Source organism: Apium graveolens, chromosome 3 (genome assembly GCF_009905375.1).
Source record: "Apium graveolens cultivar Ventura chromosome 3, ASM990537v1, whole genome shotgun sequence".
Lineage (NCBI taxonomy): Eukaryota > Viridiplantae > Streptophyta > Magnoliopsida > Apiales > Apiaceae > Apium > Apium graveolens.
The window spans coordinates 127,788,575-127,805,590 of NC_133649.1; the positions used below are offsets into that span (position 1 = coordinate 127,788,575).

The following is a 17,016-nucleotide window of genomic DNA, read 5'->3' on the forward strand; positions in this document are numbered from 1 at the left end:
TGAATGCAAGAATTTTTTAATTATTTTAAAAAATTCAGGTAAATACTTTTGAAATTCAAAAGTTCGACATTTTATATAATTCATATCAAATGTATTAAATAATATTACATGTGTTATACATTACAGAAACTAATTACTGAAAGGTTTCGTGCATCAAATTATGTTCGAAAAATCTATAAACATGTAGATAAAAATTTAACAATCAATAAAATATAATTTGATTCTATTATATAATTTGTTCAAAATTGCATTACGATACCGATAATGTAAGCCGGAAATTTATGAATATATAATTCTTGAGTTTTGATACCATTTAAAAAGACTTTTACATAAAAGTACATAGAGTTAAGTAGATTTATACCGTTGTTGTCCTATAATATAGTAACATAAAAAAGTTAGCAAAAAAAGAGAGAGAATATAATTTATTTATATTAAGACCGACACGGTTACTATTCTCTACCCACAAAAAAAAAGAATATAATATATCAAAATTATGTAATTGTTAATTGACAAATAAAATAAATTTTATCACGCGCGTTTTGGAAAATGTTAAAAGGCAACTGAAAAATATATTTTATACGTGGCATGTTAGCAACTCGCTCTTGGTACTACTTACCGAGTTACCGTCTTACCTCTACAGTCTTTGTAGCTCTCTCGTTTCACTTTCACCCTCAAATATTACACACACACACTATATATATTATATCATTCTCCTCCGCCTCCTTTAGTTTACCAACCCCCACCCAACAACTTTCTCTCAATCTCCCCCAATCTCTCCCAGCTTCTGCTTTGCTCATTCATTCGTCTCTCCCTCCTCCTCACCTACCCCCCCATTTTCATTCCAATCTTTAAAACCACAATCTTTAGTCTTTATCCCAACCAAAAAAAACACAATCTTTCACCCAAACATGGCCTTATCACACACACTCTTCCACACAATCTCCCCTCTCCACTCAACCAAATCAGCCCACACTCAAAACCCTTCTCTCTTCCTCAGATCTAACCGACCCCATCTCGCCATCTCCGCCGTTCACGCCGCCGAGCCGAGCAAAACCACCAAAACCCCACCCCCTGTGAAATGGGCTATTGATAGCTGGAAAACCAAGAAAGCTTTGCAATTACCAGAGTACCCTGACAAGAATGAGCTTGATAAGGTGTTGAAAACGCTGGAGGATTTTCCACCAATTGTGTTTGCTGGAGAGGCGAGACATTTGGAAGAGAGATTGGCTGATGCTGCCATGGGGAAGGCCTTTTTGTTACAAGGAGGGGATTGTGCTGAGAGTTTTAAGGAGTTTAGTGCTAATAATATAAGGGATACTTTTAGGATTATTCTGCAGATGAGTGTTGTTCTTATGTTTGGTGGTCAAGTTCCTATTGTTAAGGTATGCCCTTTTGTTTTCTTGTTTTATTATGCACTTATGCCATTCTGTTTATGATTTAAAGTTTGTATCTTTATGTGTGTATGTGTTTAGGTATTGGTTTAGAGTAAATGTTTATATTTGAATTGGTTTAGATTTTAACTGATATGTAAAGTTTATATAAAGTTTGGAACTTTGTGGAGAGTTATGTGTGTAACTTTATATGTGTGTTTAGGTGTAGGTTTATATTAGAAATTCATGTATTTAGGTGCGTGTGTGGAGGTGTTGGTGTGTATTCAGCGCACCTGTAGATGTTGCTTCAGATAGACTGTTAATGGTGATTTGTACTATTTGTAGCCTTCTACGTGATTGTAAATTTTGCAGGCTTATATAGCATGTAGGGGATATGACCTTGTAATTATATGATCACAATATGTGATAGTGATATCGATAATAAAGTTTGATCATTATTTAGCTTTACCTATATCAGACAGAGCCAAACTGCCAACGAGAATATTATATTTGGACAGTAGTGTAATATGTCTGTATATATAGTTGTTTACCTGTGGCAGACAGATGCCTATCTTTAAGGAATCGCTTATAATTAAACTTCCGAAATCGAAAACCGATTTGTCTTATTAGAAAATATGTACATCAATAATGTTTTAATTCAAAATTTTGAGGTGTCTGCTTTTGATAACTGACAATACCGTGTTCCAAAAAGTTGGTTAGGTAAAACATTATTTACCTAAATTGTTACCTAAATCGTTTAGGTGGGAAGAATGGCTGGTCAGTTTGCCAAACCCAGGTCAGATACACACGAGGAGAAGGACGGAGTGAAATTGCCTAGTTATAAAGGGGACAACATAAACGGCGACGCCTTTGACGTTAAATCAAGAACCCCAGATCCTCAAAGACTCATAAGGGCTTACACTCAAGCTGCAGCAACACTAAACCTTCTCAGGTCCTTTGCAACTGGAGGTTATGCTGCAATGCAGAGAGTTACACAGTGGAATCTTGATTTTGTTGAAAACAGTGAGCAGGGAGATAGGTATGTTCTGACCTTTTCTCTTGTTCCAAGTATATGGGCGATATACTTGTCTCTTTGACATTTGTCGTAGTATATTTATTTGAGTATCTGATAATATATCTTGTCTTGTGCCAACACGAAATTATATATCTTGTCTTCGGGAGCTGCTCTTCACATTTTTAAGTGGTTTTAAAGCTCTAACTATCACATCTGATGGTTTAATAGGTACCAGGAATTGGCTCACAGAGTTGACGAAGCCTTGGGATTTATGGCTGCTGCGGGTCTAACTATTGACCACCCTATAATGGCAACAACTGATTTTTGGACATCCCATGAGTGCCTGCATTTGCCATATGAGCAAGCCCTCACCAGAGAAGATTCAACCTCTGGCCTTTACTATGATTGTTCTGCTCACATGATCTGGGTTGGCGAGCGCACCCGTCAACTAGATGGGGCCCATGTGGAGTTTCTACGAGGAGTTGCTAATCCCCTCGGAATCAAGGTATCACATCAGGCTAATAGTGATTGTCCAGATTTGAGGATACTCTATCAAACTACTACTTCCTATATTTACTTCACATTTCCTAGTAAAAAACATGTTAGGCATCACTCACTACAGCATCAAATGATTAATGCAAGCTTGTTCTCGATAAAAATTAACAAAAATGTGTTGGCTTCCACGTGATATGGGTTACTTGTGATATTGTGTCCCTGTTACTCGTATGTAGTTGGAATTATATTTTTATTCATATTTGGTGCCAATTTAATACGTAGGAATTAATTTATTTATTTTGCAATTGTTTAGCTTGTAAATTGCATAGATTAGTCACAAGCAGGGTCTTTACTTCTTCAAATTACGATATTCCATAGATAGTCTGATAGCTAAAAGAACCGTAAATTCATTTACAGGTAAGCCAGAAGATGGATCCGAAAGAGCTAGTTAAGCTTGTTGAAATTTTGAATCCTAGCAACAAGGCTGGTAGGATCACTGTGATTGTAAGAATGGGAGCTGAGAACATGAGAGTCAAACTGCCTCATTTGATTAGGGCGGTGCGTAGTGCAGGGCAAATTGTGACTTGGGTCTGTGATCCAATGCACGGTAACACCATAAAGGCACCCAATGGATACAAAACAAGGCCATTTGATGCTATATTGGTATGAACTTTCTCTACCAAACTTTTTATAGTCACTCCAGATTTTAATCTGTCATACCGTCTCTTGACCTATTAGATAGCTTTCCTTAATTCTAATCAAGGTAATTGTACTAGTTCTTTGTCTAGCACTGCTATTTCTTAGATCCAGAAAATCCTGTTTTTACAAAAATGAAAACATCACCGACAAGTCACAGTGTTCTGATTGGTTTTTTTGGTAATTAGTATAGTGATGCCATATTCCGAACTACTAAAAACAAAGAATGAAAAGAGAAATCATTTATTAGGGAACTAAACTGGATGCGTTTTACAGTCTGCTACAAACTTCTCTGTTGGTTGTCCATTCTCTTTAGGCTTTGCAATGAGAATAATTTTCCTCCTAGAGGTTGTTAATTGGTAGAAAAAATGTGAAAATAGAGTCAAATCTTCAGAATTTTTAGTTAATAATTGGAAACTCATATCTTAATGTATATCAAACCGATAGTTGTTGACTTTTAACTCTAGTTCAATCATAACTTTGTCAGCCAAGGTATACTTGTGTGCAGTGGTCCAAAGGCAGTTGTTTATTGATACTTTCTAATATGTGAAGTGTGAGCTAACTTAGTACAGCATTCTGTTTTCTATAATTATTTCTGAATTTCAAATCAGCATCTTGACAAATCCCTATTGTTGATATCAGGATATTCTATTAAAGTGGCGTCCTCTTTGTTTTTTATCAATAATACTGTAAATAAAAAATTTGTTTTTCTTGGAGTAGGAGGGGGAGGGGGTAAATGTTTATTAATATTGATTGAATTAATCTTCCCGGTTTTTCCTTGCCCTTCCGACTTAGGACAATATTAAAACATCTTTTGCATTGGCAGGCTGAGGTGCGAGCTTTCTTTGATGTGCATGATCAAGAAGGTAGCCACACTGGAGGTATCCATCTTGAGATGACGGGTCAAAACGTAACAGAATGCATTGGTGGATCAAGGACTGTGACTTACGATGACTTGAGTTCTCGCTACCACACACATTGCGACCCAAGACTTAATGCTTCTCAATCTCTCGAGCTGGCCTTCATTGTCGCTGAGAGACTTAGGAGAAGGAGGGTCAAATCTCCAGGCTCGCTCCCATCTTTAACTTTTTAGGTGCCTATTATGATTCTTTGGTGCCTACTATGATTTTTTCGTTGTACCTCCGAATAGTTGTAATGTTGTGGTTTGGAATAAACACGAGACTGGGCCAACTGCTACCTTGTTCTCGTTACGGACTTGCAGGAAACCTAAGATATGCATTCAGTGTAGCTAAGAGTTGTGGCAATTTATTGGTATGTGGTGTTATATAATAGGACTATAGGAGTAATATTCTTGAACTTCATCGTTAACAGAAGTTGAATAGAAAGCTCAGCAAATTAGCTGTTTAAGAAAATTAAAGAAATAATGATTAGTTGTTTAGAACTTGAGATGAAAGTAACTATCTAAGCAACAAAGGTAATATTGATTTAGGTTAATTGGTATAAACTTCTGTTTTTTTAACTAAAACTTAAACTGTGGAACATGGTTAAGAACTTAAGGTACACTTTCTTTGTTGTACACGTGTGCTGAATATATATGTAAAACAAATTTTAAGCGCAAAACAATAGGTTACTGTTTTCAATATAAAGCAGAGTTGTTTATTAGTTAATTATTATTCAGTCATTCTATCGACTTACAATATTATTTTTAAATTTTTAATAAAAGTACGGTTTAAAAACAAACATTTGCAACTATACAATTACAATAAAAAATATTTACAACTATGGTGGTGTTTGGGAGCACTTTCCTGTTAACTTAAATTAAGCTTGTGTAACGGGTCGGATTTAGATGAGATTTGACTATATCAATATCCATATCTATTTAAATTTGTTGGATCGAATTCAGATCCGATCGATTTCGGATATTAATAACATAATTCATATCCAAATCCATTAGGATTTCGGATTATCGGATCGGACTCTGGATCCATTTAATTTTTTTGAGATGAATAATATTAATTTAACACGGTTCAATAATTAAAAAACTTAAGCACAAAAAGCTATTTTATAGTCAGGGATATTGTGAACAAAATGAAAATATGTAAAAAGAGTTCAGTTCAAAATAATTATGAAATAAATAAATAAAAATAAAATAATGTAATTGGATAAATATCTGAAAATAATTATATATGTCAATTTCAAAAATTAAAATAAAAATAATTGTGAATAAAATATTATATATAAAAATAATTTCTGACTCACATGATACTTATTAGAATATGATGACACCAACTGTTAAATTAATTATAAAATTAATATAATTCATATAAAATTAATTATATTAATTTATTACAGTTAATATATATATATATGTACAAAATTAATTTAATTAATACTGATACATATAAAATTAATTATATTTATCTGTAATAGTATATATATATATATATTAATATAGTTATATATTAATATAATGTATATATATTAATCATATTTATTTATTATGGTATATATATATATATTTATAATTATATAAGTTTAGTATTTCGGATCGAGTCTTTATCGGATCGGATTAGTGAAAATCCATATTCACTTCTTAATAGATCGGATCTTTATCGGATCGGATTATTATTGAATTTGTTTTATTTTTATACAATTCATATCCATCTATTAAGGCTCGATCAGACCGCATCAGACAGGATCAGACCATTGACAATCCTAACTTAAATGGACCAAACGTGTTTGGAGATTATCGGAACTGTTTGAGTAAATGCAGGAAATGGCCTTTTCTCTTTAAAAATGATGTTAAGTTGAATGTCGGGTGATTGATACATTCTCCATTCATCATTCACCATTTACATTATTTGTAATTAAAAAATGATTTATCTTTATATACCTAATAGCTTTAAAGTTTAAACAACAATTTTATATTTTTTGTTTCATATAATAAGAATTTTTATTTTTCTAAATAAATATTCTTTTTATAAATTAGAATTTTTCATTATATAATTTTATTTATAAAATTAAACTGAAAAAATGAAAATTTTAAATTTGTGGGTAAAGAATTTAAAGTAATGCATAAAGTCATGATAATTTTAAATAAAATTAAAAATATACCTTCTAAATTATGATTTACCAAATACATTATCAACTTATAAGTAATTTATACTTAAATTATCAAAACACCTCAATAACTTATAAGTTACTATGTTCATATAACTTATAGGACACTTTTCAACTTTAAGTTATAACTAGCTTTTTAACTCGTGCAAGGCACGGGTAAGTTCTATAATAATAATTATTTTTTCTAAAATACTTCTCTGTCCCAATTTATCTATCCTGTTTGACTTTTTGCGGTTAAATTGACCAATTTTTGACTGAAAATTTCATATAGTATATACTTGTAAAAATTTATAAAAATTATATCATTAGAAAGTACACATAATCTACTTTAATACGTATTCTTCGATTTTTCAAAATAATAAAAGGTTGATATTTAATTTACGGTCAAAGTTGAGTCAATTTGACCACAAAAAGTCAAACATGACAGATAAATTGGGACGGAGGAGTATAAGATATATCTAAATATTTACGATAAATGAGTTAGTGTTAAATTATTTATATGATCGATATCTTGACATGATATATCATATTTTGTAATATAAATGATTCCCTTTATTTAATTATTCTTTTAAATATGAAATTTTGATATTTATTACATTGATACGAGTTTATTTTTGTTTATAGTCTAAATATAATTCAATAGGAAAGATGGCAGACGAATTAGATGTATATATATTGTTGCATGCATGTGTATTATCTATTTTATAATTTACTTTTCATGATACGTAAATTATGATTATTTTATAAAAGACTCTACATATTGATTTGCATGTGTATTCTGAAAACGTCATTCTAAATTCATTAACAAATTCTTTCACTTACTATTAATTAACAATCGATACTATAGTAAATTTGGCATTACAGTTAGCACTAAAAATATTTCTCATTTTTCGTGTTCAAGTGCACTAACTCTAACAACGATTTTTCTTGAATATAATCGGTATAATAAATATATTCCTCAAAATGATAAATTTTAAACATTGTTTTATCGATTTGTGTTAATATTATAATCTGATAAATATAATTAATGTAAAGTACTAAACTGTTAATAAAAATAATTAAATTGTAATGCTTATATGTAATAAAGAGAAATAATGCCCAAAATACACCGCTTTTGGCTTTCAACTGCCCAAAATACCCAAATTCGCGAGAACCGCCCAAAATACCCACAGAATACGCATTTAAGGAATGCACATTCAAGTTTCTAGAATTTAATAAAGAATACGCATGACATGCGTATTCACTTTTGTTTAAAAAAAGAATGCGCATGTTCACTATGTGTATTCACAAAAAAAAAATGTGAATACGCCTGTTGAACATTCGTATTCTTTGTTAAGTTTCTAAAAGCCGAATACGCATCCCCCAGATGCGTGTTTCGTGGATATTTTGGGTGCACAGTACCGCCAATAGGTATTTTGGGCAGTTTGCCTCAAATGGTGGGTATTTTGGTTTTTCACCCTAATAAAAACTAATACGTGTAAATTAAATTAAATTCAATTCCTATAAAAAAATACAATTAATACATACGCATTAAATAAAATGCCATTAATATATATTAATATGGGGGCAATATAGTAATTTCAATATAAATAAAATGTCTCATAAACCCCTAGATCATTTTATAACGACTCTTCATATTGATTCACATGTGTAATCGTTCCAAATTTATTGACAAATTCTTTCACCCTACGATTAACAATCGTTGTCATAATCAATTTGCCATTTCTGGAAACTCCAGTTCGTCTCTATTTATGCTTAGTTTTGATGGAACAGTGTTCTTATAATAATCTGCATTACCTCTACCAGTAAAAGTTATTTTACATTTTTCGTGCTTAAATCTACAAACTCTAATAACGTTATTTTTCTTGAATATAATCTATTTTTCATGCTTAAATCTACAAACTCTAATAGCGTTATTTTTCTTGAATATAATCTATGTAATGAATATATCCCTTTAAAATAATAAATTCCAAACATTGTGTTATAAATTGGTGTTAAAATTATAATGAGATAAATGTAAAATTAATATAAAGTACTAAATTGTTAATATAAATAATGAAATTGTAATTATTAGATGTAATAAGACTAATTAATACATGTACATAAATTAGATAAAATTAATACATGGGTATTGGATACAATATCATTAATATATAATAATACGAGGGCAAAATATTAATTTCAACATGAATAAAATGTCTCACAAACCCCATTTGCTCTATTATATATATAATAGATTTACGTTTTTTAAGAAATCTGAAATGGGCCCTTTATAATCTACAAATAAATGTTATCGATTTCTAAAATTTCAAGAAAATAATTTAAACTCATGCAGCTGAAGCTCTATTATTTTACAGAAAATATTTGCAAAAAATGTTCAGCAAAAAAGTGCAATAGCAACAATAAAAAAAAACTAAATATAGAAGGAATGTTTTTTGGTACTTATTTTGCAGAATTGCGGCTGCCTTTGTTGACATGAACGTCCACTTCATTTTAAACCACACAACTTATTAGAAATACTACAGTTTAATAATAGTGGTTAATTAATAATAGCACAGTCTAAGATTTGTGGGAGCAATTTGGAGGGTTTCCAGATTAAGAAGAGTAATCTGCAGGCAGCAAAATGGGTGGTGGTTATGGAGATTCAAGCCAAAAAATAGACTATGTATTCAAGGTGGTGCTCATCGGAGACTCAGCAGTGGGAAAATCTCAGATACTGGCTCGTTTTGCTCGTGATGAGTTCAGCTTAGACTCAAAAGCAACCATTGGCGTTGAGTTTCAAACTCGAACTTTAAACATTCAACTTAAATCTGTTAAAGCTCAGATCTGGGATACCGCTGGCCAAGAACGGTACACATTTATTTTTCATCTGTTTACTAGCTTGATTTATTTTTTAATTTAAGTGATGATGTACTTAGTTCAATGTAAGGTTCGACACATACTTGGAACTACAAATGACTTATATAAGAGGAAAGTTGTGTTAAAATCTTAATTGCAAACGTAAGTTTAAATAAGGTGTACATAAAAACATTTACCAAATGGTGATGAGCAGCAGCTACACCATTGCCTTCTCAGCATTTGGCACATCATTTGGTAAAGTCTCGGTCCCAGTAAACCATTTGGTAAATTTATGGTCTTCGAGCATTTGCCTTGCTCGAGTAGAGAGTACATTAGTTTAAGCGGAAACTAAAGTCTTCATTTGTGTAGAAGTATGATCCATATATCATGGAGAATGCTAATATGGTGGATAATGTATTGAGTATAGTATTAGGGTCCTCTTTAATAAAATGATTTAGCAGGGTATCTCCCAAGAAAGCTTCCATATGTGACTACAAATCTTGTAAATACATCACACATGCCTCTTTTATGTGATTGTTTATTGTTCTCGACAGTTACAAATGGTTATTTCTGGAAAAGGTTGATCATATAGGTGTTGCAATCGTTGGTTTCTTGCCAACTAATACATTATCTTTGCAATTTTCTCAATTGTCAGATATAGAGCCGTCACAAGTGCATATTACCGGGGTGCTGTTGGAGCTATGCTGGTTTATGACATAACTAAACGCCAAACCTTCGACCATATACCACGTTGGCTTCAAGAATTGCGTAGTCAGGCAGACAAAAACATTGTAATTATTCTGCTTGGAAATAAAAATGATCTCGAGGACGAGAGGGCCGTCTCCGCGGAGGATGCCAAAGAATTTGCAGAACAGGAAGGACTGTTCTTTTTAGAGACCTCTGCTCTGCAATCAACAAATGTTGAAGATGCATTCATGACTATTTTGACTGAAATATTTAATATCGTTAATAAGAAAACCCTTGTCGCCAGCGAGGATCAAAGTAATGGCAATCCTGCAATGCTGCATAGCAAGCAGATACTTGTACCTGGTCCTGGACAAGTAGTTCCAGCAAACAAGGGGATGTGCTGTTCTTCTTGATATGTTTTAATGTTTGATGTTTTCTTTTGAGAGATTTTTTGACACCTTGGAGAGTGGAGGCAGTGGGTGTATCTCTCATTACCTTAGTTATGTCTTGGAGGATTTTTTGTTATATTACTTGTTGCAGAGTGCTGGTATAAATCCTTGTAATTTGTATACGGTAGATTTGTCCTTGTGCTGCTATAAAGATGTTCATTTGTTTGATCTTATGAGCTTTTAATGAAAAATCTTCTAGCACCAAATACACCTACACAGACACGAAAGAACTGCTAGTGTCTAGAAAGTAAAGCAGGGGAATTTCTATAAGACTGGCATTAATTAACCATTCCTGAATCAGGAAATGGGGCTGAACCAGTATTTCATAGATGAACAGGTTTAAAAAAACTAAAAGTTTAGGATTTTTAGAGAGGCCAGAACTATGTTTCAAGTGTAATTCCTTTTATTCTGTTAAAATTGAACTTCAATCACTTCTACAAACACAGACAGACTTATTGCCTGCAAAATCTTGTGTTGAAAAAATCAACTAGCTAGCATGCATTTCAGATTCTACAGACTTTTTTCCTTGCAAGTAAAAACAGTATAAGACATACGCTGATATACTCAGAATCACAGATAGAGAAAAGGCAACTCAAACTATTGAGAGAAGCGGTAATGTTTTGGCTTAAGCAGATCAAACCATAGGCATACTGTACCAGCAGCTCCTAAGAGTTCTGATTTATTTGAATTTGTGGTAATAAAGCTTGTCAATGGCTTTTGGTCTCCCTACATATACTCTATGTTCTCGCCTGACAAACGATGTAGAGACAATGATGGTAAGTGTTTCCAGAGGCTCCATTGGCAATCTAACTTCTCAACCAACTTTGTCTTCCATACCACCTCTCCAGCTTCTCTAGCCGCATCCCAGAATTCTGTCACAACCTGCCAAACCACAGGATAAACTATTGCACCAGATTCTCGATGATTCACTTACTAAACCAATTTTGGCATATACATCAACTAGAATACTAGACTTTCTAATTCGTAACCAATAATCATTTTTCTTTGATAAATGCATGTTTACCTGTTCATACTTATGTTGTACCTGTTAGAATTAGTAATTAGTATTATGCAACTGTGATTAGCAACTGCAGTTAGTTACAGTTAGGTATTAATTTAGATCAAGTATATAAGTAGCTCAAGTTTTACTTTCTTAGCTCTTAAGTTTTGTAACACATTATTCTTCTTCTCAATCAATGTAACAGAACAACTTGTAATCTCTTCTTCTTCTTTAATCAAATCGGTTAGGTTTTCGCATGGTATCAAGCAAGGTTATTTCGTTTCAATGGCGGAGCTGATTTGCAGAGAGCTGCGTTTTTTCGTGACGAAAGGTGTTATAGCTTCTTGTTCTTTGTTCGATCTTTCTTCGTTTTTAGTTCTAGTTGGTAATGTCTCTCATTTCTTGTTCAGTATCATTCTATCTCTCTCGTCTATCATTCTTGATCTCTCTCATCTTTAGTTCATCAATCTCTCTGTAACTACGTTCTCATTTTGTTGTTTTCTTCATTTCCGCAAGCTAAACAAAGTTACTCTGTTTGTTGAGTTTGTTCTGTGTTCTAGGATCTATTTGTATGATTTACAAACTGTTGTCATAGAACCTTCAATATATTCTGTCGATTAGATTATTAGTCTCTTTTTTATTGATATTGTTATCATTTTTTTGAGTAATCGTTCGAGTAAGCTATGGCTGATTCCTCAAATACTCGTAATAATGAACAATCAAATCATGAGAACAATGTTGATTCTCAACAATTTAATTAAGATAATCTCCATCATCTTCAATCTTCTGATACTCCTTGTATGAAATTGGTTAGTGAACCATTTGATGGAACATGATTTGGTAATTGGAAACGCTCAATAACTATTGTTTTGTTTGCTAGAAACAAGTTAGGTTTTGTTGATGATCAATTCCTAAACCTATCAGTACCTATCCATCATTTAAGACCTAGTCTCGTTACAATGATATAGTTATTTCTTCGATACTTGGACCTTTATCCAAATTAATTGGACGCGATGTCATTTATTCTTGACATGTGGAATGAATTGGAGGAACGGTATGGTATCTCCAATGAAGCACAACCATTTGGACTGCATAAAAAACTTACTGAGATTTCACAGGGGAATTGCCACATTGCTGAATATTTTACGAAATTAAAGATGCTCTGGGATGACATAGATGCTTTGTGCTTGATTCATGTGTGCTCTTGTAGTTGTACCTGTGGTGCATCTCAGAAATTGTCAAAGTTTCAGCAAGATCAAAGGATGATTCAATTTTTGATGGGCCTGAATGACTCATTCACTGTTATGAGAGGATCTATCTTAATGAGATCTCCTCTTCCTTCAGTTGTCCAGGTTTATAGTTTGTTACTACAGGAGGAAACACAAAGGAAAATTCATGCAAATAGTCATTTTTTGGCTGATTCTGCTTCATTGAATATTAATTCTACTCGAACTACTTAAACTGCAAACTATGGTAATTTTTCTATTGGCAAGAAAAATGCTAATACGAAGAAACTTCACTGCAATTATTGTAAGAAGCCAGGTCATGTGATTGATAAATGTATTAAGCTACATGGATTTCCATCTGATTTGAAGTTCACTAAAGCTTCCATTAATAATGGTAAAAGGATGGTTGCTCAAGTTGAGGTTTCGGAAGCACCAACTCTTGCTACTTCTGTGAATTCTGGTGCTAAATTTGTGTGTTCTAGTTCTTCTGGAACACCTGGTGTGATGTCTAAATATCACCTGAGATGTATTCTCAACTCATGAATCTACTCAAATCAGTTCAATCCTCAGATCACATGTGCTCTAAAAAATAATTATGCACTACTTTAAGTACTTTGTCACAACCTATTCACATCTCTTTGCCACATGGAGAAATAATCATTATATCTCATGCTGGAACTGTGCCTCTACCTCTAACTCATGACATTGTTCTCACCGATGTGCTATATGTGCATCATTTCTAATATAATTTACTTTCAATCAGTAAACTTACTCATCATCTTAATTATTCAATTCTCCTCGCATCCAATTAATCTGTTTTACAGGGCCATTCTATAAGGAAACCACTAGAACTTGGTAGTATACAGAGAGGTCTCTATCTGTTCAACTCCTTTCCTACACCAATAAACTGCACTCCTCCATTTATTTCTTCTAGTAATTTCAGTTATAATAAAGGCAATGTCTCAACACTAGTTTGACATACTAGATGAGGCCATTTTCCTTTGTCAAAATTGAAGTCTATTTGTATTGTTGATAGTGATAATGTTGTCTTGATTTCTACCTATGCAGTCATATGCTTCCATTTCCTAGTAGTAGTATTCATACTACTGAGAAATTTTAATTGCTTCAGGTAAACCTTTGGGGTCCTTGCTCTGTTCAAACATATAGTAAACATCGATATTTTCTTACTATTGTTGACGATTTTACGCGTACAATTGTTAAGTTGTACGAATAATGCTTTTGAGTTTATTAAATTCTTCATTGCCACGATCAAAACTCAATTTAATAGTACAATCAAGATTAAACGCACACACAATGCTCTTGAACTTCGCCTAAGCGAAAATGATACTGATTTCTTTCTTTCAAATGATATAATCCACCAAAGCTCTTGTTCACCTACACCACAACAAAATGGTGTTGTTGAACGAAAGCACAAACACCTTTTGGAAACATTGAGGGCTTTACTTTTTCAATCAGAATTAATTAACTAAACAGTTTTGGCGGGATTGTGTGCTTGCTGCCACCTATTTGATTGATCTTTTTCCTTCAAAGCTGTTGAATGGATTTTATTCATATGATTTGATTTTTTCCATCAAACGTGATAATTCTAATCTTAAACTTTTTGGTTGTTTGAGTTATGTCTGTACTACGACGTCAAACAGAAATAAATTCATGATAAAGTATAGAGAGGAGAGAAAAAAGTAGGATTTTATTATAATACAACTTGTTCTTGATTACAATAGAAAATGGGCTTATATAGCCCATAACCATACATAATAAATGAAAATATCCTAACAAAGAAACTATTATAATAACGAAACTATCCAATAATATAATATCATTATATATGTTAACATCCCCATTCAAATTCACAATGTTAAATCGGGAGTTTGCCAACCAAAAGACATAACCACATAACCAAACAAATCCAAAACTGCAACACCAGATTCAAGAGCATCCAAACAAATCCAAAAACAGAGTTACGAATCCAAACAAACCAAAAACTTCCAAACAAATCCAAAGACGCAACAACAAAGGAGAACACAACAACAAAAGAGAAATCGTCCAAAGACGCAACAACCCAACTTCATTCTGAACTGCGAACTTATTGCTACAATTCTCAAGGTAACTAATTCTGTAACTGCCAGATGGTCTGCATTCATAAAGAACCTGATACAGTTAAAGCATAGAGGAATGTCTTACAAATCAAATATATTCCAAAGTACATTGATCAATCTAAATATGCTGTTGATATGCCTATTGGAGGAGCCAAGATAGAAATGAGTTTAGGGACTAAAGTTTTAACCTTTAATCCTGATGGAAAGAAAATTGGGTTTCTGGAGTTGGATGATCTATCTCTTGGAAATTCAAAATTACATAATCTCCGGGCTGCCATCTATCAGAAAGTTGGATCAACAGATGAACTGAGGGAACATAAACAGAGGATACAATGGTATTTGGATGTGATGGAAGAGAATCTGCTGAGGAAGTTTCTTGAAGATTTTCCGGACTGTGTTAGAGTTCAGAGTGAAGAGTAAAGTCTGATATTCACTGAAGTAAGAAAGAATATGCTTACTTGATTTATGCATTTAGATAGTTTTGACATCATCAAATTGGAACTTGTACATATTGTCATAATGCACAAGCTGGGGCAGATTGTTAAATATAATTGATGATATCAGCAGAAAACTATCAGAAGTTCTTATCATGACTTATATCAGTAAAACCAAACCAAACTCCATAATCAACCCAATACAAACTCCAAATAACTGAATCTAAGTCAACAAACAAATAACTGAATCTAAGTTAACAAATTGTATCCAATCCTCAACCAAACAGTATCTTAATTCAAATTGTATCCAAATCTAATCAAATTCCGTGAAGGGCCAGTGTGCCTAGAACACCAGATAAACTAAACTAATGTGCCTAGAGTACCAAATAACTAAACCAATCACGCAAAAGGCCAATGTGCCTATAGCACCAAATAAACTAAATAATCTCTCGCAGGGCCAATGTGCCTAGAACACCAAATATATTAAACCGATGTGCCTAGAGTACCAAATAACCTACACCAATCCCGCGAAGGGCCAATGTGCCAAGAACACCAGATAAAATAAAACAAAAAAGCGGAGAAGTATACAGATGTACCTAGGGCTACCCCCATCATCAACACGAAGAAAGGAAAGGAAGATGAGAGGAAAAAAAGAAAAAAACAATATTATCAAGGAGTCAATATCATCGAAGCGATACCGAGAGTGTGATTAGGGTCCCAACCAAAACCATCAGATAAATTATACGAGAGTTCCAACCAAAACCAGCAGAAAAGTTGTATGACCCACGAGAAATCCAACCAAATCGAAGAAGAAAAAAAATAGTCATGATTAAAACTCAAAATCAGCCAAGAAAAAAAGAAAATAACTGATTTGAATAAGAAGAAGATGAGAAGAAACAATAATTAGAACATATGTTTTAAACCCAATATGTGAAACCCAACCTGATATAACTCATCATCAACCTATCCCGGATCGAACCATAGCTCTTGATACTATGATAAAGTATATAATTCATCATCAACCTATCCCGGATCGAACCATAGCTCTTGATATCATGATAAAGTATGGAGAGAAAAGAGATAAAAATAGGGTTTTATTATAATACGACTTGTTCTTGATTACAATAGAAAAGGGGCTTATATAGCCAACAACCATACATAATAAAGGAAAATATCCTAACAAGGAAACTGTTGTGCAAGACATGCATTACTATAACAAGACTAAGTCAATTTGACAATCCTAAGTAAGTTGTATTGTAATCTTAGTTTGTATTTAGAATTGTAATATCTAAAGTTTATAAAAATGTCAAAGAGCAAACTGGAGTCTTTTTCTGTAAACAGTATCAAGCCTAAGAATTCTATCTAGAAGAAGATCAAGAAGATCATGCCTCACAAGAATTATGAAGAAGCTTGGAGTTGAATAAATCTGTTTTGAGAAAAATATTCTAAGTCAAGATCTCTACAAGTCACAGATTTAGTGTTATAGAGAAGTCATTCGAGAACTCCAGAATGACTTATAGAGAAGTCAAGAAAGCTACTAGAGAATTCAGAGATATCGACAAGCCAAATTAAAGACATGAAGATTAGAGATATCGACAAGTCATTTCT

At 32.8% G+C, this 17,016-nt stretch overlaps 2 protein-coding genes across 2 annotated transcripts; both read left to right on the forward strand.

The window, feature by feature from the left end:
• Window positions 1-719: 719 nt before the first annotated feature.
• Window positions 720-4,851, forward strand: LOC141712738 (phospho-2-dehydro-3-deoxyheptonate aldolase 2, chloroplastic-like). Its single transcript, XM_074515781.1, has 5 exons — window positions 720-1,382; window positions 2,132-2,409; window positions 2,614-2,890; window positions 3,298-3,543; window positions 4,403-4,851. The coding sequence occupies exons 1-5, from the start codon at window positions 909-911 to the stop codon at window positions 4,667-4,669; spliced, it is 1,542 nt and encodes a 513-aa protein (XP_074371882.1). The 5' UTR covers window positions 720-908; the 3' UTR covers window positions 4,670-4,851.
• A 4,288-nt stretch (window positions 4,852-9,139) lies between these two features.
• On the forward strand, window positions 9,140-10,799 carry LOC141712739 (ras-related protein Rab11D-like). The gene is made up of 2 exons (XM_074515782.1): window positions 9,140-9,507; window positions 10,151-10,799. Exons 1-2 carry the CDS (start codon window positions 9,281-9,283, stop codon window positions 10,593-10,595), a joined length of 672 nt encoding a protein of 223 aa, XP_074371883.1. The 5' UTR covers window positions 9,140-9,280; the 3' UTR covers window positions 10,596-10,799.
• Window positions 10,800-17,016: the final 6,217 nt, after the last annotated feature.

What these genes read in the sequence shown, in the direction of transcription:
- LOC141712738 (XM_074515781.1), top strand. Translation starts at nt 909, where the DNA reads ATGGCCTTATCACACACACTCTTCCACACAATCTCCCCTCTCCACTCA. An exon ending in AACAGTGAGCAGGGAGATAG is followed by an intron (nt 2,410 to 2,613) that starts GTATGTTCTGAC and finishes ATGGTTTAATAG; the next exon opens with GTACCAGGAATTGGCTCACA. An exon ending in GGCCATTTGATGCTATATTG is followed by an intron (nt 3,544 to 4,402) that starts GTATGAACTTTC and finishes TTGCATTGGCAG; the next exon opens with GCTGAGGTGCGAGCTTTCTT.
- LOC141712739 (XM_074515782.1), top strand. Translation starts at nt 9,281, where the DNA reads ATGGGTGGTGGTTATGGAGATTCAAGCCAAAAAATAGACTATGTATTC. An exon ending in GATACCGCTGGCCAAGAACG is followed by an intron (nt 9,508 to 10,150) that starts GTACACATTTAT and finishes CTCAATTGTCAG; the next exon opens with ATATAGAGCCGTCACAAGTG.